At 46.7% G+C, this 12,500-nt stretch overlaps 1 protein-coding gene across 3 annotated transcripts in view; it reads left to right on the plus strand.

Annotated features, from left to right (window-relative positions):
• dpp6a (dipeptidyl-peptidase 6a) overlaps positions 1 to 12,500 on the plus strand; it is a 229,378-nt gene that overhangs the window by 153,973 nt on the left and 62,905 nt on the right. For all 3 annotated transcript variants that reach the window (XM_035530644.1, XM_035530647.1, XM_035530645.1), the window contains 2 exons: positions 2,535 to 2,649; positions 9,815 to 9,913. In XM_035530644.1, the coding sequence (XP_035386537.1) occupies positions 2,535 to 2,649; positions 9,815 to 9,913 (214 nt within the window). The remainder of the gene's footprint in view (positions 1 to 2,534; positions 2,650 to 9,814; positions 9,914 to 12,500) is intronic.

The following is a 12,500-nucleotide window of genomic DNA, read 5'->3' on the forward strand; positions in this document are numbered from 1 at the left end:
AATAGTATACCCCATCTAGTATAACATCTAACATATAACATCTAGTATATAACATCTTGTATATAATATCTATCATATAACATCTAGCATATAACATCTTTTGTAACAGCTAGTATAACATCTAGAATAACTTCTAGTATATAACATCTAGTATATAATATAGTATATAATATCTAGTGTAACATCTAGTATAACTTCTAGTATATAACTTCTTGTATAACATTTAATATAACATTTTGTAAATAGCATCTATTATATAACATTTAGTATAACATCTAGTATAACAACTTGTATAGAAAATCTAATATATAACATCTAGTATAACATCTAGTAAATAAGATCTAGTATATCACATCTAGCATATAACATCTATTATAACATTTAGTATATAACATCTAGTGTATACGATCTAGTATAACATCTTGTGTATAACATCTTGTGTGTAGCATCTAGTATAACATCTAGTGTATAACATCTAGTATATAACATCGTGTATATAAAATCTAGTATAACATCTCGTGTATAACATCTTGTGTGTAGCATCTAGTATAACACCTAGTGTATAACACCGTGTATATAACATCTAATATAACACCTAGTATAACATTTAGTATGAACATCTACAGAATAATAACATCTAGTATGTAATATCCATAGTAATGTCCTGATTTACTGGCATGAATAGTATATAACATCTAGTATAACATTTAGTATATAACATCTAGTATATAACATCTAATATATAACATCTAGTGTAACATCTAGTATAACATCTTTTGTAACATCTAGTATAACATCTAGAATAACTTCTAGTATAACTTCTAGTATTTAGCATCTAGTGTATAACCTGCTGCCATGCAGAAGTTGTGTTAGCCAACACAGTGGTGAGTGTCTGATCCCTGGAGATGGTGCAGCAGACCACACTCAAGCAGCAGTGTAACTGATGATTGCCAAAGTGCAGCCTTGGCCTTGTGGTCAGACACTTGTAATAAAAGCTGGAGGATGGATCAAAAACTTCGCATAGAAACAGACAGGCGACACTCTGTGACAAATCTGTACAGCTGCTACCAGGCCCCATGCTTCAAATTTTAGTCCCCTGGGTACAACTGTTTGGTGGGCTTCTACCTGACAATGGCAGTAACAACTGACCCCCCGCCACACACACACACTCTGAGTCAGGCTCAGGTTCTCTGTTTCTGCTCTGTAATGAGTGTGTGTAATGGCTGTCCCAGTAAACAGGCCCTGGCTGCTGTTATCTCCGGACTAATGATTTCTGCATTGCTGTTCAATTACGGCAGGAACAAGGTCACTAACAGCTCAGCCTTGTAATCACGTCACGCTGCTATCACCACTCATACGCTCCACTAGGAAGCTTTATCCTAATGAAAACGGCAGGACCGCCGCGAGGCCGCGTCACGCTCCGGAACGCCAACACCACCGCGAGACTGTGTCACGCTCCGTAACACCAGGACCACCGCGTCGTGCTCCTGAACACCAACACTGCCCCAAGGATGCGTCCCGCTCTGGAACGCCAACACGGCCTCAAGGCCGCGTCACGCTCCGGAACGCCGACACGGCTGCAAGGCCGCGTCACGCTCCGCAACGCCAGCAAGCTCTTTCATTTATCTCATTGCCACCCTCACTCCTGCCTTCTGTCTCTACACTAAATCCCTCCAAATGAATGTGTTTTGTTTTTGTGAAGCAAAGCAACGCAAATACATGCAAACTGTTCATGAGGGAAGACTGCTGGTTAATGTGAAAAACATTTGACTCTGCAAGCTGTAAGTGTCGTTAATAAATACCGTCTTGTGATTGGTCAGGTTCTTCCTCACATAACTCTCCTGATGTGTGCTTGTCATCAGTGACGCGATGCACATTTTGATTTCCAAACATGCTAACCATACTGATAATTCAATCAACAAACACGCTTTAATAGTTTATGAGTTTGCTCCATTTATAGCTCAGGGCCAAATGTTTGGAAAAACTCTGCATTTCAAGTTTTACCATTCGGAAGCAATTTGTCTGTCATTGGACAGAAGGGCTTGATAGCAACTCTACTCAGTCTTGGAATACATTAAACATGAAACAGTTTCTGATGACTTAATATGCTTATATTTAATTCCCAATCTAAATAGCCCTTGGGCTTTCCATAACTTCACGCTGCATTTCACCCGTAATTCTCCGTGTGTCACTCATGAGTAAAGTCAGGAATTCCTGTGTAGTGTTTTCCTGTTTTCAGTCATCCTGAGTTTGTAGCAGTGATGACAGTGTGTGGGTAATTCTCACCTCTGTTTGTGGGTAATGACAGTTCTCCTCAAACGTGTGCTCTCTGCACAGCAGGCTGCACACTGACGTGTGTGTCCTTCACCACATTCTCATTTGCATGTTTTTTTTTCTCTCTCTCTCTCTCTCTCTCTCTCTCTCTCTCTCTCTCTCTCTCTCCCTCCCTCCCTCTCCCCCTCTCTCCCCCCTCTCTCTCTCCCTTTCTCCCTCTTTCTCTCTCTCTCTCTCCCTCTCTCCCTCTCTCTCTGTAGGAGCTGGTGGGAAGCAACCCTCCACAGAGGAACTGGAAGGGAATAGCGATTGCTCTTCTTGTCATTCTGGTCATCTGCTCACTAATCGTCACCTCCGTCATCCTGCTGACACCAGGTACATGACCCAAGGGTCAGAAGGCTTACAGGGGATGGAGAGGGTGGTACAGAGGTCACAGTAACACAACTGAATACACACACACACACACAAACATTCACATACACAAACAGAGCACCAGGAAACAACTGAGGCACCTGCATGGCACGGACACCCTTGTGTCAGCAGGACTCCCAGGACTCAGACGCTCGCCCAACACTAGTGCCACACACAGCACAAAGCCGCTGCCCTTCTATCACCTTGAGAGGATTTCTGGTGCTTGAGTATTCACGCTCTCACTCTCTCTGTTTCTGCTCTCTTGTGGCCCTTTTCACTTTGACGTTAACATGACATCCAAACCCACATGGAGAACTACTCTTAAAAGTGTTCATATTCAACCCTCTGCTCTTTTGGTATGTGATTTTCTGGAAGGGCCATAGCAAGCTTTAATATAGACCCACTAAATTACTGACTTATGTCCATTTGCTGATGATACACTACCACCTGCTCACTGATGCCACAGATGATTATCGATATTTTTATGTTCTCTACCATGAATGAACCATAATGCTGGTTCAGTGAATGTGCAGTGATACACTGTAGAAGTAAACCCTCATTAGGTGGAGCTGGAAACAGGGATCCCGCCAGCCCCAAGCAGGGTGGAGAAGTGCACCGTGGTTTCAGCCTTCATTTGATGGTCTCTCTCCACTTTGGTTCTCTCTCCTTTAAATGGAGGTCACAAGGTCTCAGTGCATGAGCTGTGGTTAACAAAAACAGCAGCGTAATCCAGAGCTAGCCAGGATTTTACTCACACAGCTGTGTGTGTGCGTATGTGTGTGTGTGCGGTGAGATTTGTTTATAGTTCTTATGTTTACTGGTCTGATTGTTCTTCAGTTTGGTTAGAAGACTACTGCTAATATCTGTCCTGAAAATATAAGAAAGTGGGAAAGTCCACTCAGAATCAGGAGAGGAGAGGGGAGGAGAGGAGAGAGGCGGGGAGGAGGGGAGGAGAGGAGAGAGGAGGAGAGGGGAGGAGGAGGGGAGGGGAGGGGAGGAGAAGAGAGGAGGAGAGGGGAGGAGGAGAGAGGAGGGGAGGAGAGGAGAGAGGAGGAGAGGAGAGGAGAGAGGAGGAGAGGAGAGAGGAGGGGAGGAGGAGAGAGGAGGAGAGGGGAGGGGAGGGGAGGAGAGGAGAGGAGAGGAGAGGAGAGGAAATGCCTCATCCAGCTTGGAGCTCCTCCCTCCTCTCTGGCTGCCCAGTGAGAGCCTGGATGAGGTTCAGACTGCACCAGTGAGGAAGCAGGTTTAACACTCTCCCGTATGTCATACAGTCCTGTAGAGAGGCAGCAGCGTATCAGCACTGCAGGACAGTCCCGTAGAGAGGCAGCAATGTTTCAGCACTGCAGGACAGTCCCGTAGAGAGGCAGCAATGTTTCAGCACTGCAGGACAGTCCCGTAGAGAGGCAGCAATGTTTCAGGACTGCAGGACAGTCCCGTAGAGAGGCAGCAATGCTAAACACCTCTAACATTCAGCTTGGTTCGGGTCAACAACGCTGGGCTGTATTTCCTCACAGTACTGTTGTGTGTGTGTGTTTTCTGCTCCTCCTCTTCCAATCAGCAGCTCCCTCTCTCTCTCTCTCTCTCTCTCTCTCTCTCTCTCTAACTCTCTCTCTCCCTGTCTCCCTCTCATGATAATGATCAGGATAGTATAACAAGCTTCCTTGTGTGGCTCAACTGAAAACTGGGTCAACATTTTTGATTTTTTTGCCACAGAAGGGTGAGCGAGATTCTTTTTTCATATTCAGTACTGACAGTTTTCTAACACAGTGACATCTAATTGGTTGAGTCAGGGGATCAAGATGGTACGGAAGAAAGGCACAAGCTTGCCTGCTCGTCTCACCCGTCATGCTCCAATCCCAGCATGCCCTGCTGCACAGTGGAGGGAGGCCTGGCAAATCACCTCCCTGTCATGACGTTTGCACTTTGTGTCCTGGTGTTTTAGAAATTGCACTTTTCATCTATGCAGGGATCGTGCAGAGGCCAGCTACCCTGGACATGTGCTGGATGTGTTTCTGGACACCTCTCTGATATCATAGACTGAAGAGATTTTTTGTTTTGTTTTGTTTTGTTTTGTTTTGTTTTGCTTGTGTCTGTTTTTCAGCATCTGCACGATGTGAAAATAATACGGACATTCCAGTTACTTTGGTGCTGTTGCTTGATCTCTGCGTGTCTGCGTCTCACTCTTGAAAACACAGCACAGTGTTTCTGTAGTAAAGCAAACGGCAGAAGACGTGAAGAAAAAGAGAACTTGAGACCCTCTCCCTGCACTGTGGCAAAGTCAGGTGTGAAGCCTGAATGGGTGGTTACGTTTCCCAGTGCTAAAGCTCTCAAAGATATTGTGCTTATAAATGAGGGGAATTTAGTTTAATTACGTGTGGACTGGAAAATAACACGCGTCGGGTACATCCTCACAGTGTCGGACAACAGAGCACAACATCACAGCTCCAGTTATACTTTTCCTGTTAATGAAATGATGAATCATATCCAAAAAACAAAAGGTCTTTGTCAACTATTTTATTCCCTCGTTCATTTAAGACTGACAGGTGACACTCACTTCAGGCGGGGTGGCGACACACTTTCATATGTCTCTGAAATATGCGTTTATTTTGGAACCATACCAGGATTCACTCACACCTCATCCCCTGTGCAGCCTGGACTTTAGTCTCTGTACACCTGCTGTATTTATGGCCATTAGTTTCAGGAATACCTCTGTAGTGCAAAGTGCTTCTTCGCTGTCTGACTCCAGAGTTCGTGCTGGCAGCGGCTCCCGTGGCTCTGCCTAAACTCCTGAACATTCCTCATGCATCACAGCTGCAACAGCTGCTTTTGTTTTGACTACTTTGCAAGTGTATTTGTGTAGACTGGTTTTACTTTATCTAGCCCTCTTCTCACACTCACACACACACACACATACAATATTAAGGCCGTGTTTTGTGCATGCTGAGAGCTCCTGAGAGTGGTGCAGCAGAGCGTGTGCAGCATTTCCCAGTCTGCATCTCACGCTTCTCCAGTGTGATCCACACCCCAGGAGAGGCAGACGTCGCAGAGAAGCATCACTGCACCTCACACCACTTAAAGAGTGAAGAAATACACAAACCTAGCAATCCACACAGCCCCACTGTGAGGTAGAGAGACGAATTTCAGAGAGAGATGAGTGTGCAACTAAGGAGAAAAGCAACTAAAAGAGCTAAAGAGTGCTCTGTGTGTGTGTATGTGTGTGTGTGTGTGTGAGTGTGTTTGTGTTTGTGTGTGTATGTGTGTGTGTCTGTGTGAGAATGTGTGTGTGTCTGTGTGTGAGTTTGTGAGTGTGTGTGTGTGTTTGTGTGTGTGTATACATGCATACATGCTTGCTTATGTTCATTTGCATATGCGTGTGCGTATGTGTGCGTGTGTGTACATGCTTGCATACATTCATTTGTGTGTGTGTGTATACATGCTTGCTTATGTTCATTTGCATGTGTGTGTGTTTATGTGTGTGTACATGCGTGTACATGCTTGCTTATGTTCGTTTGCATGTGTGTGTGTGTGTGTGTGAGTGAGTGTGTTTGTGTTTGTGTGTGTGTGTGTCTGTGTGAGAATGTGTGTGTGTCTGTGTGTGTGTGTGTGTGTACATGCTTGCATACATTCATTTGTGTGTTTGTGTGTGTATGTGTGTGTGTGTGTATACATGTTTGCTTATGTTCGTTTGCATGTGTGTGTGTGTGTGTGTGTGTGTGTGTGTGTGTGTGTGTGTGTGTGTGTGTGTGTGTGTGTGTATTTCCCATTTGATCTCTTTCATCTGCCTTAAATGGCTGTTTAACCCAGCACCCTGTTAAACGGACGAGGAGAACATGAATATTTATCTGCACCCAGCGGGGGGTTCAGCACTCCAGGCTTGAACTCAGTCCCACTGCAGCCCTGCAGTCTGGACGAGGCACTTCTGAAGAGAGCGGCACTGATCCCAGGTCAGACATTATGCCCGCTACGGCCCTGCAGTCTGGAGAATATAGATATAGAATATATTTTTCTCTATGCACCCGTTTCTCTTCCTCAGTTTGGACAGAGCACTCTCCACCATTTCACTGCGAGTTATACTGTGTATGACTATGTATGTGACGAATAAACCAAACTTGAAACTTGGAAAAAAAAAAGAAGGCAAAGTCATGGTCAGCTTGGCACTTCTGAAGAGAGCAGCACTGATCCCAGGTCAGACGTTATTCCCTCACTTGCCCTGGGTCTCTTTCAAGGAAGAAACAGTTGACATATTGACCTCTTCGAAGATAAAAGACAAGACATGTTGATTTGTATGGAACTGTCTATACACAACGTCAATTCAAAGTGCTTTAAAAGCTGTATCGTTACTGTATGTATGCTATATTATCTGTAGGTTTTTTTTAATGTATATTTATATAGTCCCTTTCTCAAACTCAAAGACGCTTTACAGACAGATATATTAGCTGAATGAAAGAATGAATGTGTTCACTCAAGTGTGATCACCATATGATGAAGATATTTTATAATGACTTTTATATTGAAGCGATCTTGAGGAGTCTGTGCTCAAATGCAGACTTGGGGAGAATGTCTAAGGTCAAAGGTCGGTCCATGTTCAGCCCTCCCAGTGGGGTGTCCACCCACATGACTGACGGGGTGTGTGAGTAACCTGAGAGCCTCACCAAGAGTCTGAGCCACAGCTGGCAAACTCACTGGGCTGTATTTATTCTCCCGGGTACCGGTCTGGGGTCAGTTTTTGTTTATCACTTCCACTGTTTACATCTTAAAGGAGTGGCGTGAGTTCTCGATCTCTGCTGCACTGGGGTCTGTGTGTAAATAAGGGAGAAGGTTCACACAAAGCAGGGCTTTACAGCAGAGCTTTGCCAGAGCACTGCTGAAGCATATGTATAATATTGCTGTCAAATTGCAAGACATAGCCATTTTTATACAGTAAAATCACAAAGGAGAGCATTTAATATTGTGTTTATTACTCAGAAGGCTCAAAGAAATGCAAGTCATGATGGATCATTGCATCAACTCTGACATATTTCTGTCATTTCTGTAACTTAGCATTCATGTGTTGATGTTTCAAACCTCAGTGCCTGTTGTTCGTTACACTCCAAACGTGAGTGTGTCGTGATTAGCATGCAGTGTATTCTGCTCGACCAAACACGCCACCCCCTTTAAGAGCAGCCGTTACGGCTCTGACAGCTGCCCCCTCACCTGCCTTTCCCTTTAAGAGCAGCCGTTACGGCTCTGACAGCTGCCCCCTCACCTGCCTTTCCCTTTAAGAGCAGCCGTTACGGCTCTGACAGCTGCCCCCTCACCTGCCTTTCCCTTTAAGAGCAGCCGTTACGGCTCTGACAGCTGCCCCCTCACCTGCCTTTCCCTTTAAGAGCAGCCGTTACGGCTCTGACAGCTGCCCCCTCACCTGCCTTTCCCTTTAAGAGCAGCCGTTACGGCTCTGACAGCTGCCCCCTCACCTGCCTTTCCCTTTAAGAGCAGCCGTTACGGCTCTGACAGCTGCCCCCTCACCTGCCTTTCCCTTTAAGAGCAGCCGTTACGGCTCTGACAGCTGCCCCCTCACCTGCCTTTCCCTTTAAGAGCAGCCGTTACGGCTCTGACAGCTGCCCCCTCACCTGCCTTTCCCTTTAAGAGCAGCCGTTACGGCTCTGACAGCTGCCCCCTCACCTGCCTTTCCCTTTAAGAGCAGCCGTTACGGCTCTGACAGCTGCCCCCTCACCTGCCTTTCCCTTTAAGAGCAGCCGTTACGGCTCTGACAGCTGCCCCCTCACCTGCCTTTCCCTTTAAGAGACGGAAAGCTGCTCAGACTGCGGGACCGACGAGACGAATCTGACATTTCCCCCGTTTTGTTTTTCCACTACATTTGAAGTGAGTCATGGGGCAGGCGGAGGTGCTGTGTGAATGTACACGATGTGCTGGATTATGTCAGAATGAGGTTAGCACTGTCATCCGCAGCAAAGCGCACAGAGACCATTTTAATAGTCAAATATCCAATTGCTCATAAGCGCTGCCTACACAAACACTTGATTCTTCCCAAGAATCACTTATGTTTCTTTTTTCTTCAGAGCGCAGGCACACACACACACACACACACACACACGCACACATATACACACACACACACACACACATGCTCACACACACACACGCACACATATACACACACACACACACACGCACACATACACACACACACACATGCTCACACATACACACACACACACACATGCTCACACACACACACACACACACGCACACACACACACACGCACACATACACACACACACACACATGCTCACACACACACACATACACGCACACACACACACACTCACACACACACACACACACACACACACACACACACACACACACACATGCTCACTGATGCAAGACAAACTGACATCACATCTGTGCCAGATGAAGTGTGCGATGTGATGAATTCTTGCCTCAATTTTTCTGTCAAAAATCACAAATATGTTTTAGAGTTCATCCATGTCACCTAAGCCTAACATTCAGCTACAGCGTAAAAAGCTCTTCTACTTCACTGCGTTTGCCTCCGTGGGCCGCGTCCTTGGTCTACAGGTGGTACTGTGTGGTTCTGTAATGCAGAGAGCAATCTCTCACTAGGTTTGTTGGTGTGTGTGTGGTGCGTTGTGGGTCTCCTCTCACCATGTGTGTCTCTGCAGATGAGGGGTGTTGTCAAAGCACTGTTGTTTTGAACAGAGGAGCCACCGCAGTGTTGGCCATCTCCCAGCTCAGGACGCAGCACCAATACTGCGCTAATAAGCATGGCTCTTCACGGGAGGGAGGGAGGGAGCGAGGGAGAGAGAACATGGAAGACAAACTCCCACGCTGCATTAGGAGAAAACTGCTTTTCAGATCAGGGTTCAGAAGCAGCCATGACACGCTCAGTGCAGTACCGACGCTCCTGTTCTTGGGAACAAAACCCGGGGCGACGCCGTGATAACTGTCCTGTCAGTGAACGGACGCGTTCCCACTGTGCCGAAGAACTGAACACTTTCCACCCAGTGCACTCGAGTGCAGGGAAATGACAAGTTTTGGAGTGGCAGATTGTTGTTCCCCTCTGTGCTCTGAGCTGTGTTTTAACGTGTTTTTCTTCCCCTCTGACAGGTGAAGATGACAACCTGGCCATGAAGGCCAAAGTGACAGTGGAAGATACCTTCAGAAAGGACTTTAAAGTTCACGACCCCAGTGCTAAATGGATCAGCGGTGAGCTCTTCACAACTGCTTCTGTTCAGCTCTGCAGTAAAGGAACCTGATTTCAGTGCATCAAAGTCCTAAGTTCTGACACCAAGACAGGAAGGGGTGGGGCATTTTTTACACACACTCACACACACAGAGAGAGAGAGAGAGAGAGAGAGAGAGAGAGAGAGAGAGAGAGAGAGAGGTGGGGATCAAAATTGCAGCAAAGAACACAAGGTTTCCAGAGAAACAGGACATTTCAGACAGAAGTCCTTCATCAGCTGTGCACGCAGAGTACATGAGTACGTTAGTAGATGACAGCACGGTAAAGAACATTATATTGGATAAATGAGTTTTCCAACTTTGCGAACGTGTGTTTAAACATGTTTACGTGAGTGCAGCAGCTTTACTGTCTCTGGCCTCTCAGCAAACCCACTGGTACTTCCACAAGCAGAAAACAAACCGTTACATGCCTCTGTCCTGCACCGGAACATTAAAATCAACAACGTCCTGGTATGAGAAGTTCAGATGCAGGAGGCTCCCTGTGCTTTACGCATACAGGGGCACAAGGTTGATGAGGTTGAGCAGATCTGGGAGTGGGGACTGCTGGTGTGAAAAACACACAAACACTTTGTGTGTGGATAATTTAATGTTCTGTCCTTGATGAAAATATCATTCGCCTCATAAAAAGTAGACATTTCTGTTTTATTACATTAAAATAGGAACAGAAATGTACTTTATGTGTGTATGGGATTTAAAAATAAATGCTTGTTGCTCAATCCAGTATGAACTCGTCCCTTCCAAATGCAATATTTAGTGTGGACGGGAGCTGTGAGCAGGTTTGTGTGGAATCGATCCGCGCCTCTCTGGCTGTGATATAACCCGCGTGCAGATGGGCAATCTGAACTGACTCATATTCAGGCAAATGGCGAAGAATCGAACAGCAGCTCAGAGGTGTTTGACAGCCAAAAGATCAATCAAGGAGTTTGATTGGACTTAGTGATGTGTTCTTGAGATTTATAAAACACAGATGTGAGCATGCTCGCTAAGGGAGGCTGCAGTCTGCCCGCGTCACGCCTTGCCTCTGAACCCAGCCCAGTGGACGGTCGATACACCAGCTTGGCCCACCGGCTCAGCCCAGCGGCTGTGCCGTGCCCTTACAACCATTGATGGGCTCAGAAATGGAGGGTTTCACGTGCCGCCGTTACACTACTGATCACAGCTCTCATACAGAGCCGTTAACTGCACGGGCACCTCTCATTCATCAGCACAGTGCTACAGACATGCCCCCACCACATCCGGTGGAGTAATTCGGGTGGAAATTGTGCTGGCGTCTGTGCTCGCCTGTATTGAATGATGTTCTGCCCATTTTTCATGCCATTGTTTTGGCCTCGTTGTTGTTCCTGTCGCTCTGTGGAAGAGGGAAACTAATCCGTCACTGGAGATTGAAGCATGGCGCGTGTTCGTTTTTAGCTGTTTATTTTAGCAAGGTGGGCCAAACTCTTCCCAGTTATTTTGTTGTTGTTGTTCTTTATCTTTTGTTTGTTTACATTTGTGTGCTGCCCAAGGCCATCACCCATGACCACGTGAAAGCCAGCGGTGCCCGAGAGTGTCGCACGCGTTTGCCCAAATCCACGGTGAATTTCAGAATGACGGATTGCGGTCTCAACCCTGCCGTGCCAGATTAGCGCGGGCGCGAGAGGAATCCGCCGGCCATCATCGACTGATTATTTGATCTCCGCTCGCGTGTCAGATCCGTAGAACGCCGAATGGCTTGGCGCGGACCTCCAACACGTGCAATTACTATCCAAGCACAAGGCAGAAATTGAATTTCCCAACCCCAGATTAGCCTGAAATGTGTAATTTTGCTCTCAGAACTACGCGAATTCATCCATCAATGTCAAACCGCCACGGTTGATGCAAATAATTAGGAACAAATCTTTAAGGAACACAAGCCCGAGGCAGCTCGTTTATTCATCTAGACATGCGATATCCCACCCCGACACGCAGGCTTTGTAACGTCCTGCACTTCTTTGCAGTAGTGCACTAAATGTGCAATCATTTAGGGCGTAGCAACCAACAACCTGCGCGAGATCTTCAAACACAACTGGGGAGCCACGTCAAGCCCGCGAGAGACCCCCGTTAACGAGACCGTCACATGCGCACTCTTCGCTCGTCAGCTCCGCTTCGTCCCCGTCCTTCTCCAGCTCGCGCAGGAGCTCGTGGCTGGCGCTGCCGCTCTGCGCGCGACCGTGTCTAAGCGACTACGTAATTGCCTCGTTAGTGAAGGCCACCGGCCACTCTCGCACTTAAGAGTACACCAAACGGATCAAGCCGCGAGGAACTAAACGGCGCTGTGACGTCCGCCGTTGTCTGAACCGTCCGGTCCCCCTTTTAAACTCGCGCAGCTTGATGCTTTCAGCGAGCACGAGGAGAATTTACCGAGCGCCGTTTACCGATGCATGATTGGCGCCGTAATTGCTTTTTAACCTTGATGAGAGTTTTCATGGGCGCCGTTGCAGTCGGCGACCTCAAGCGGTTTGGCGCCCCCTAGTGTCAAAGGTCCGACATTTTAATGTCCAACATTAAAGTTCCGCTGGTAAAATCTCAACCC

The sequence above is a fragment of the Electrophorus electricus genome, chromosome 10 (genome assembly GCF_013358815.1).
Source record: "Electrophorus electricus isolate fEleEle1 chromosome 10, fEleEle1.pri, whole genome shotgun sequence".
NCBI classification, from domain to species: Eukaryota; Metazoa; Chordata; class Actinopteri; order Gymnotiformes; family Gymnotidae; genus Electrophorus; species Electrophorus electricus.